This window comes from Carica papaya, chromosome 4, assembly GCF_054855325.1.
Source record: "Carica papaya isolate Zhongbai chromosome 4, ASM5485532v1, whole genome shotgun sequence".
In the NCBI taxonomy this organism is placed as follows: domain Eukaryota; kingdom Viridiplantae; phylum Streptophyta; class Magnoliopsida; order Brassicales; family Caricaceae; genus Carica; species Carica papaya.
This window is the reverse complement of record NC_142312.1, coordinates 1,903,779-1,915,170: the sequence shown is the minus strand read 5'-3', so window position 1 is coordinate 1,915,170 and position 11,392 is coordinate 1,903,779. Positions and strand designations below refer to the sequence as shown.

The 11,392-nt window shown below is 36.2% G+C and overlaps 2 protein-coding genes across 3 annotated transcripts; both read right to left on the bottom strand.

Annotated features, from left to right (window-relative positions):
* Nucleotides 1-1,246: 1,246 nt before the first annotated feature.
* Nucleotides 1,247-9,010, bottom strand: LOC110822430 (putative amino-acid acetyltransferase NAGS1, chloroplastic). Of its 2 annotated transcripts, none has more exons than XM_088217251.1 (10): nt 8,107-9,010; nt 6,904-6,991; nt 6,527-6,735; nt 6,205-6,356; nt 5,059-5,482; nt 4,180-4,277; nt 3,293-3,404; nt 2,878-3,037; nt 2,139-2,211; nt 1,247-1,694 (listed from the first exon to the last, which is right to left on the bottom strand). In XM_088217251.1, exons 1-10 carry the CDS (start codon nt 8,467-8,469, stop codon nt 1,538-1,540), a joined length of 1,836 nt encoding a protein of 611 aa, XP_088073377.1. In that variant the 5' UTR covers nt 8,470-9,010; the 3' UTR covers nt 1,247-1,537. The 2 variants fall into 2 exon arrangements, with proteins under 2 accessions (XP_088073377.1, XP_088073376.1); XM_088217250.1 differs by lacking the exon at nt 8,107-9,010 and adding an exon at nt 7,177-7,740 and having other exon boundaries at nt 6,904-6,993.
* A 1,131-nt stretch (nt 9,011-10,141) lies between these two features.
* On the bottom strand, nt 10,142-11,295 carry WIH1 (cysteine-rich TM module stress tolerance protein). Its single transcript, XM_022052272.2, has 3 exons — nt 11,011-11,295; nt 10,682-10,847; nt 10,142-10,475 (listed from the first exon to the last, which is right to left on the bottom strand). Exons 1-3 carry the CDS (start codon nt 11,060-11,062, stop codon nt 10,430-10,432), a joined length of 264 nt encoding a protein of 87 aa, XP_021907964.1. The 5' UTR covers nt 11,063-11,295; the 3' UTR covers nt 10,142-10,429.
* Between the last annotated feature and the right edge of the window lie 97 nt (nt 11,296-11,392).

Here is an 11,392-nt window from a genome sequence, read left to right as displayed (position 1 = left end):
TTCCATTAGTGACTTGTAATTATTTTTAGAATTTTTTTAATTTTTCACAAAAATACAAAATTACATATCGTTAAACTTCAATTTACCGTAATCGAGAATAGGGTGAGAGATCCTTACCTGAATTATTGTTTCGAGATATTGCACTGTCTACTACACCTCATAACGAGTTATAGATTTTCTAAATTTTTTATGCGGAATTTAAAATACTCATCACATACCAAAAAATACATCAAAAACTCAAAATCAGTATCCAAAACCCTTTATGGCCAATTTTAGGATTCTGCCACCGTGCTCCGGCACTGGCTCTGCCGTATAAGGCGGCGATTCGCCTTGAGTTAGTCAGTTTTGGCCGATTTTGGTAAGTTTTACATGTATCCCTGCAAAAAAATACGTTATGAGGTTTCGATTAGCCGAAAAAATACATTTGGTTCTTCTTCTCCGGCGAGGTGTTGGCGGCTAGGGTTTGGGTTCCCCTACGACGTGAGGTATTATATCAATCCCGCGTCAATTTGAACCGTCCATTCGCATTGACGTGGAGTAATGAAGGTCATCCAATCTTTGTTAGTTTAGGCCGATTGCATAGGCGAATATGGGCCGTTCATCGCGATTGATCTCGTCCGTCCGATCACATCTAAGGAGAGAATGAATATGAGTTGTTCACATACGCGATATTGAACCTGGATTGTCGAATCGCTGGGCACGCAGATCACCCATGTGGCCTCCATGTGGCGCCGACGTCAGCGTGTTTTGATATGCAGCGTGTTTCGATTCGTTGGGACTGTTGACTGAACCGTTCCACATGATCAATTTTTTTTTTTTTGCATTTTGACCTATTATTTCTAATTTTTCTTTTAAAAATACCCATCGAACACAAATTTTCACTTATTTTTCTTAAAATTATTTTTAATATCATCTTTAATTCATATTTTTTTAAATTTAATAAAATGAAAATAAAATAAAATAAATAATTATTTTTATATAATTAATCTAATAAGAAAATCATCCTCGGCCTATTTTTAGGCTCGGATATTACAAAAACAGACTGAGTATATTATTATAAAGAAAAAGTCAACAAGGAGAGAGTTCTAACCGAAGTTTGGGTGAATAGGTAAAAAAATTAGGTCCAAAAGCAGACTGAGTATGTTATTTATAAAGAAAAAGCCAACAAGGAGAGAAAGTTCTAACCGAAGTTTGGGTGAGTAGGTAAAAAAATTAGGTCCAACCCACGTACGTCCACAAATAAACATTCTAAAACGAATAATAATTTTTCATAATTCTTATCTAAAACCATAATTACATTTCCTCTCTGAGTCATGGAACATATCACCTCTCTAGTAAATAATCCAGGAAAAGGATAATACTTATCATGAAGACCACGAAAGGCCTAAAAGTTAGCATCAACCTTATAATTTTACGGTAGATGCTTTACATCTCTTAGAAGCCCTTGTTTTTGTAGCTTTAGCATTATGCCGCTTCAGCCACCACTGAAAGATAGTCGCTTCAGTCACTGCCAAACGATATTCTATGCTCCCTTACCTCAACGAAGATGTTTTATTCGATCAACAGTAATTCCACTCATATCAGGTAGTAACTTCTTCATGTAATATTTGGACCTACGAGATAAATTGATCTTCTTTCTCCTTCGCTCTGGTACCATTTCAATGGAACATTCTTCAAAGCCACGTCTCACAAACCTATTAAGGCCAGAAATCCGTGCTACAAGTTAGCAGTGATTTACTCGAACATTACATACAATAGACATACAATAGGTTTAATTGCCACAGGAGCATTTGATAAAACTAATTCCTGTATCTTATTATTGAGACATTCAGAGGCACAAAACCGCCTTAATGGATCTTTTGTTAACGTGCTTGGAAGTAGAAATTAATATTGAAGGCTGCTAAAGTTTATAAGTGGACTAATAGTGCTTAAAAAGCACATTTTATTTCTAGTAAGTGGTAATCCAAGTTCCAATGGATAAAACAGAATAAGTGAATCCAGTCACTGCATCATGAACAGAACAAATTTAATCTACAATAAAAAACATTACAATTATACACTATTTTCCAGAACCATTAGCTAATATAATATCTAAAAGCACACATCAAAGTTTAGGTCACAGGAGATTGAAAACAAACCAGTCTGCAGTACGAGTTGTCAGCAGAAAAAGCATCTCCAATCCAAGTGAGGATGCCTTCTTCTCTATGTAATCTGCATATATTTAGATGCTGGTAATTAGGAAGCAACAGATATCAAGGGCTAAAAAGTTGCATTATCAACAGAACAAAAAACTAGAAATAAGCAATCAAACAAATTCCACGAGTTTCATCATGATTTCCAGGGGAGAGACCAACAACCATAAAATCCATTTCTCTTTCTCTCTCCAGCACTACTACTGACATATGAAATCAAATTTATTCACCACAACCGAATCTTTTATGCTGTCTGAATTTAGCCATTATTGCTAACTGGAGAGAAAGATTCAAGACATTGTCATTTAAATCCATTCTTCAGACAGCTGTAACAGTTGATTGAATTGAGAATTCAAATTCTTTTTGCCAAAATGCAGACTTTCAAATCATACACAATGAATCACTTAATTTCATGCTGTCATTTTGTGCTATATGTCAATACTTGATTTTGTTGGCTAACAACAAAACAAAATTCCCTCTCCCTTGAAAACAGTTCTTATAAAGTAACTAAAAGAAAAATGGTGCATTTGCATTAATTGTTATAATACTTGCAGTACGGAAGTTAAGAGACATTGCGAGAGATTAATCAGTGGAGTGTTGAGTAACAGCATATATATGGACATCTTTTATGACAAGCCAATACTTCAGGAAAAATGTACATTTATAGAGGAATTCAATACTGTACCAAGTAATTTATCTCCTTGTCCTTGTCCACGGCATTCAGGGGAAACTGCAATAGCAGCAACCTCCCCATACTTCTCCTTGAAGAAAGGAAAAAGAGCAGCACAAGCAATAATTTGACCTTCTCTTTCCACAACAATGAGTGAATCCAAGGCTTTAAGTAGCTGTATTCCAATTAAAAAAATAAAAGAAAAAGATCAGAAGCAACTAATCATTTGCTCCCTTCAAGAAATAACATTTACCGTCCTTATTTTGTAATTTTTTAAATATATATATATCTTCCAAAAAATTTGTACCTAAGACCTACTTCACCTCCCAAATATCCTAACTCTGCTAAGTATGGTTTCAGATTAAATTACAAACTTACGATAGTTGAATCAAACACAGAACAAAAAATCTAAAAAGTTAGGAGTGCAAACCTCGCCATCAGTTCTATGTACCAATGTCCCAGATTCCTCCAAAGGTTGTATTATTTCTCTTATTCCAGCCAGATCTGTCACCTTGGCCATTCGGGTTCCCTCATAAAGGTCACTGAAGAACAATACCAACTCCCAAGTCAATAAATTCCATTAAGCAGTTTGACTAATTACTTGACCACTGTCTCATCCAAACTTTGTCATTAAGTTACTTCAGATTCCCAGATATCTGGAATAAAATTCAGACAAGGACCCTGCCAAACATTTGCATACATAACACAAGAACAAAGCATGTCCCATAATTTTTCACAGGGTATTCTTTGCTTCTGCTTGCTTGAAGATCTTTTACCATAATTCTCTCACTTTAAGAAAAGGAACTTTTATCATAAGACCTGGAAATTCGAGAGTCAGGTTCATTTAATATCACTACAATTAAAATTCAACTTTATAAATTAATAATTTTTAGAACTTTGCAAACAAATGATTATAGTTAAGGTTATAGGAAGTACCTGATTTTGATCACCAGGACACCGATTGAAGCACATTTTTAAAAAATAAGGAACAGAAAACCAAAAATATTCTGGTAAACCTTAACTGCTCTTGTCAAAATTAGTGCTAATATGCTCTAGAATTATGCCATGCCGTTTGAACATTCCTCAGAATGCCAACCAGGCAATTGATATATTATACTTCACGAGATTGAATGTGCAAGTGCACGCATGTGCATTTGTCTTGTAAAGATTTTAGAAAGTAAGTCAATCAAGGAACAGCAGCTATCAATGAGAAGCGCAGTCTACTGTTGTGAAAATGGTCAATTAACAAAGAAAATTAGAACCTAAAAACAATTACACTTGTAGCTGAAAGAAATAAAGAAATTGCTGCAGGTATACCTGGCCACCATTGTCCCCATTCCATCTCTTTTAAACAATTCTAACAACAAAACTCCACCGATAGTGCCATCTAATAAATGAACTCTTTGAACTCCTCCCTGATAACAATAAGTAAAATGATTGGCAGTGATACAAACTAAAGGTAGAGCACTTGAAAGTATGTACATCATGTGGAGTGATTGTTTTAAGCATGCTACTCAAGCATCATACCAAGGAAAACTGCATATTAAACCATTGGAGCAACATCTAGCACAAGATGAAAGTAAACTCTTTTTTCAATCTTTAACAAAAATAGACACAATAAGAAACCAGTAGATAATATTTTCAAACGAAAACCCAATAGATATACAATTTCACTTTATATCAGTGGAGACAAAATTTTGACAACTGAACTTCTCAGGTCCAGAAATCAGGATAAGCAGCCTCACTAGAAAAAGACACATGTTCAACTGAACCTTTTCACTGGCTCCATGAATCCCACAAAAAAAAGTAAATATAAGTATCTATTCAAAACAAGATCCTTTTGAGTGAGTTCATGAAAAGGTTGCTATTTAAGTACAGGCAATGATTGTTTAATGCAATCAGTATCTTTTTGGGTTCACCATTCTTGATATCTGACTTCTGGCTCTCAAACACGTAGTTGATATCTAAATCATGCAAAATGTTGATGAGAAGTAAATAAAAAGGACCAGATTCAAAATGGGGTTTATCCATTTGTCAGGAGAACACATCACGAGACAGAGAACAAGATCAGTTCCACTCAAGTAACACATTCTAATAAATAACTAAAGCATGATGAAGAAAAATGAAAATGCAGGAAAGGAAAGCATCAATATTTATGAAAATGGACACCAATGAATTAGCCTATCAGATACTTACTCTGCAAACAAAAGCTGCTGCAGCTAATTCTGAAAGGTAACCATTCAAACGACTTAACCTCTCCTGACCTCCAATAGCAAAGCCCTGCTCACCAGACCACATGCCATCACCATTATCAAAACCAACACCATTTTGAAAGGTTACACTACTCCTTTCGTGAAGAGCACTTCCATTCTGAGAGGAAAGCACACCCCCATTTGAATCATCATGTCCAAGACAAGCGAGATCTTCTTCACCAACAGCTTCAACATAATTAGCAGCTATCTCACTTTGCTTGGCCCGTTCACGGATTAACATATCTGCTTCTTGAAGAGTCAAGAAACGAATAAGGTGTCCATTCTCATCCAGGATTGGACCATCTATAATGCAAAGAAGCTTATCTGCTCCAATGGCTAAAGCGCATGCAGTAGCAACCTCATATGTGCTGAAAATGCCAAACAATTTTAGGAAGAAGTAATTAACCTCATGTAAGAAAGTACCACAATTTAGGAGGCGAATCAAGCTTTTGAGGTGGGGTCATGAACATGCAGTTGAGGTACAATACGATCATGTAACCAATCACTTATGCTCAGTAGATTAGAATATCTAATGCAAAGATCTCTTGTAGTTACAACTTCAAATCCAAATCCTTTGACAAGTTCAGGACAAATAAAGCATTAACTTCTTTGCTGAAATGAAGACCGAGCCTAAAACCAAAGGAGTAAGAAGATGATGACTGAAAAAAAAAAAAAGTTCCATTAGACAGTACAGATTCAGAAGGTGATTGATTATGTCAATTTTAGAGAATGATACAGACTAAATAAGAAAGAAAATCTTAGACAGTATGGAAAGAATTCCTCCTAACTACAGCAAATTCAGTAGAATCAAAGTCAAATAAAGCTCATTTAGTCAAAATGACATAGACTCTATCAGCTTAGAAAAATCAGAGATTTAGAACAGCTGTAGGACTATTACGCAACATTTTTTACTTGAACAAATCCAGTCTCAATAACCAAAAAAAAAAAGGAAAAAAGCAACAGTCCACCAGGGATTTTTGCATGTATTTTGAAAGGTTTCTATCACATGTTAGCCTTGGGGAATAAAAAAAATCAATACTACACGAATAATCAAGTGCATTGTTTGTCATCAAAAAGGCCTTAGGCGTACTTGCAATTTAGAACTTCACCAGAGCTGGAGTGGCCCAGGTTGCTTAACAGAACTATACAACCACCATCAAGCCTCTCACGCATCCTAGTAATGTCAACCTTCTTTACTTCACCTGTTGCTCCAAAATCAACCCCTTCAACAACTCCTCTCCTCTGCAATAGTCAGAGGACTCACATTGGGAATGGCAAGGGAACAGTCATGGAAATGTAAATATAACAAGAACAATTTTACAGGGAACTGAACCCCGCACACTAGATAACTAATACCAGACTCCAAGTAACGTCAACTCTTGAAGAAAATTTCCATTTCTATAAAACCTTACTTTTGCAGCAAGGAAGTTACCACTGGCAACACTAACACCAACTTCATGCCATCGACTGCTATCACCATGTCGACGGATATTGCATATTGGAGGTCCTGGAGAAAGTTTTGCCTCAATCATTGTACGAATTCCTCCTGCAGCTTCCATTGCTGCCTTTAGAGATTCGGAATCTGTTATTCTGTATCGACCTACGTACTTGGGCTCATGTCCTACAATTAAAAAAATATGAGGTTAACTGCTACTCAAGCAACTCATGCGATAGAAAAGGCACAAATGGAATTTTCTAGTAACTGTAGTAATGAAATTGCAATTATTAATTGCAGGTATGCACAAAGAAGCAAGAAACTCATAGGTCTGCTAGTTGTATTCTCAGTCACCTCTCTCAGCTAAAAGCTTGTCAATTTGCACGTGCGTCCCGGGAACCAGAACGAACTTGATTCCCAAGTGATGAAGAAAAGCAATGTCCTGCATCCATAGCCAAGTTTAATCTTTGAGAAACTATAATATGTAATTTATATTATTCAAAAAGGAAAATATATAATTTAACATGCACATAGAGAGACAACTACTCTCTTATTTTCTCACAATACACACAGAGAAGGAAAACAACGTCTGCTAAGGAAAAAACGATTGAAGAGAAGATTTTTCCTTCAGAAGAGGATCCAAGAAAGGGCCAGAGATGATTTCGCCGGAGATAATAACGATGAAGGTTGCCCCTCTGTGGGCCCACAAGTACGGCCACGCCTCACGAAACCATCGCACAAACTGCTTGTCATCCACCGCACCATAAGTATCGTCCAAGCCGCCGCCATTTTCTGTGTCGCTAAACACATTGCATTTAACCACAGACCGTTGCAGAATTCCTGCGTTGCACCCATCTAACGGTTTTCGCGGCCGGAAGTGGAATTTCAGTCGCGGTTTTTCTCTGCCGCTGCTTCTCAGTTTATCACGAGACGAGAAGAGCTCACCTTTCTGAATGCTTTTAAGAGGTATGGAGTAGCTTGAACAGGAAGTGGCCATCGAAATGAAATCTAAACAGTAAATAGTGTCTATTGTTATTGCTCCTTACTCGAATTTGTGCTGGAACTTTTATTGTCATAGAATAAATTAATCGAGTGGGGTAAAAAGAATAAATAATGAAGGATTAGGGAGAGAGCAGAGCAGTCGGCAGCAGACATGATTATTTTGACCACGCGCCGCCGCCAGACAAATGGTGTAGGGTTGTTTCTATTTTGTCTCTCTGTTTGAAGTTGGTTTTCCTGTTCGGGCCGGATCTTTTATTGGGCCTAGTCCACTTCAGAATTTTGGCTAGGTATTAAAATTTTTCATATATTTTTATTATTTAAATAAATTATTAATATTATTTTAGTAATTTCAACATTAAATAGGAGACATTATAGTAATTCTATTATTTTGAATTAATATAAAGTATTTGATATAATAATTTTATACTACTCGACCGAGTTATTCTTTCCCATTTTGCTAAAGAATAAACACGCATATACCGATATTTACTAACTTTGGTACTTTACTCCAAGGAGAACGTTAAATAGCAGAAAGGCAAATGAATATCGAAATACCTTGAGAATGGTGTCCAAGCCCCGACAACCGGCGATGACTTCACTAGACAAGGCGACGACGAAAGTACTCCCTCTGTGCAAATGAATATAAGGCTGAGCCTCCCTCAACACCTCCACAAATTTCTTGTCTTCATCCCCTCCACTCCCACACTTTACTCCAAACCCATTTACATTTAACCCGCGACCTCTCGCCACCATCGCCCATCTCCTCTCCCTTTTTACTCCCGATCCACACCCCACCACACCCTTCGAGTACCCCGACTTGAAGAACCCCGCCCCGCCGCCGTTCTGCTCGCACGACCAACACCGTCCGATTTGCACTGGAATTCTCGGCCTCGAACTTGACGACTTGCAAGACGCCATACGGGTTTCTCTCAACAAGAAAAGAGGAAATCGACGGATGGATGGAGAAATTTATAATAGGACAGATGGGTAGGTAGTTGTGCGGCTAATGGTGGGAGGAGGGTTTGGGGTAAAGAGGACAGAGACAAAGCGAGAGTGATTAGTGAGGTAGGGAAGTCGTGCCAGATCGGCTTCTGGATTACTACACGTTGATCGTCTGGTTTCTCGCAGAGTGGCCAGACGCCATCGTAGATCACGAGTCATATTTACGAGCAGTTTCGAAAGGAATGAGTCATCAACTCGATCTTGAGTGGGAGTAAATCGCAGATTAACGAGAACCCAGAAACCAAAACAAGTCTCTTTTGAAAGAATGTTTTACGCATATGTAGATCATCATAAAAGATACAGAGAAGACGACCATTCTGGTCTGGTCTGGTCGGGAGAGCCCCTTTTTCTTGTGGGACAGGGGAACCTAGAATTAGCTGTTGACTAAACGGTGTATGAGGAAATGTAAGGTGACAAAACTAATTTGAATTTGAAGCCTAATTATATATATATATATATATTTAATGATATAATACAATTTTGAAGGATTGCCGAAAGAAGAAACTCTGTGTATTTAATATTAAGGTGTAAATTGAGGATGGATGTTTAAAAGAGAAGCAAGTTGAGTAATGACGATGTCGTCGTCTCCTCTAAAATATCTAACGGTGCTCTTCCTGTCGCCAAACCAGAGCCACCAGTGATTTTCACGGTGGGTCACCTCATACGCTCAATTATGCAAACAGAAGAAGATTCTAAACATTTAGTCTCTTCGTGCAACTTAAAAGTCGTAAGCCACCGGTGGTAAACCTAAGAAAATAAATAGTGCATGCTTGAAATTAAGATAAATTAACAAAAATTACAGGCATAATATTGGTTTAATAAAAAATAATTTTTATATATTATTAGAATTTTGTATTTATTTACTAGACTGATATTTTTAGTTTATAACATTCAAAGTATTCACCAAATTAGCTTTTATGTAATTCAATGCATCAAGTAATTACTAATTTTTTTTGTTGCAAATCAGGTATGTTACTTTTTAAGTACTAAGCTTAAAAATTTCGTGTATATATATGCCGTTAACATGTAAAACGTTTATATTATTATTTTAAAAATGATTAATGATATTAAAGTATTTTAATTTAAAAAAACATTATAACGTGACACTATGGTTTGTCTTAAATTTAAATTAATGTACCTTTTTGAAGCATGAATTTTTTAAGGCCACAATTTGGCGACCGTTTTATTGCATGAAGAGATGTCGTTTAGGTTAGGACAACGTTAGATTGAACTTGTTTAAGAATATTATTGTTAGATTCGTTGGCGGCTTCAAGTCTCGGGGAGAACGTTGTGGAAAATCCTGCACGCTAGAAAATCGAAATCGCAAAGTGGACTAGGGATTGGAATAGATGACGTGGATTGTGGAATTATCTATATTTAATTTAATATTTTATCTCCATTTTCAGTCTATTTTAAATATTATTTATTATATTTGTTTGAAAAAAAAAATACTTTTTACATTTAATATAATAATATAACTTGATTAATTTGTTAATAAAAATATATTTATTTATTTATTTTGATGGTATGTCTCATTAACCCAAACCTTTATTTTATAGTGTTTTAATTTTACCCAAACACATACAACTAATTTAAAAATAAATATATTTCTTTTTATGTTTAATGTGGGCTGGACCCACTTAACAAATTATATACATACACACATAGTATATGAATTTATGAAATAAAAAATAGAGATATTCGTTTCCTATTTCTCCATGATTATATAGAAGGAGAAACAAGTCTTTAGCTTCATACTAAAGCTAAGGTTGATTCTCAACAGACATATATATCTTGTTGGTATTTTCCACGAGTGGTAACTCATGATAAGCTATGAACCGTCGATTATGATCAGAAGCTAATCTTGATCGTACAATCAGAAGCAAGCATCCAATAGGCAACAACAGCAAAGTGCCGCCAGGCTGAACACCAAAAAAAAAAAAAAACAAAAACAAAAAAAAAAGAGCTGATTGATTTTGAAATTCATTAAAAATGTATGTTGTTGTAAGAGATGAGGGAAGTTTTTTAGAAAATAATAAAAATTAAAAATTAAATAATTTTGAGTAAAATTAAGAGAGTATAAATAAATTTAATTTTTAAAGAAAAAGAAGTTGACGGGAGTACGTACCATCCCTCGAGAAAGCTAGGCTCCTGCCTTGAAGGATTAGAATAATAAGATGCAGGTGGAGGTGGAGGTGGAGGTGGAGGTGCTGGGTACGGCTGCTTTGGAGGATAGCCCGGTGGATAACCTTCCACAGGGTATCCTAACGGTGGATAACCTTCCTTAGGGTAACCTACAAGCCGTCATTCAAAAAAAAAAAAAATACAAAAATCAGCAAAAACCAGCAACGAAAATCTCAACAACCAGTACTTGAATCCAAATAGGAAAGAGATTAATACATATGTATACACAATATAAACACACACACACACACATATATATATATACACACACACCTAGAGGAGCAGGAGGAGGAGGTGGAGCAATTGCAGGATTGTAATTGCTCATGTTGGAATACTTCGGTGATGTTGTCGATGAGTAAAGAGAAATTAGATGGATACGTTGAAGGGGATGAGGAGTGTGGGGGTGGTTTTATAGAGAGCGGAGCTCCTTTTGAAGGCGGCAATGGCGAGGCGTGTCTGGATTCGGAAGCTTCGAGTTTCAGAGAAAAATCCCCAAAGTACAAACCGCCAAACGTGGTATTAAGATAGAAGAAATTAAGCAAGTAGATTAGCATAAAGAGTCTTGATTCAGAGCATAATTTGATAACTTGTAAAGTTCCTTACCCATTCAGAAAGCCAAGCATATTCTCTCTGCTTTTCTCTTCTTGCTAACGAA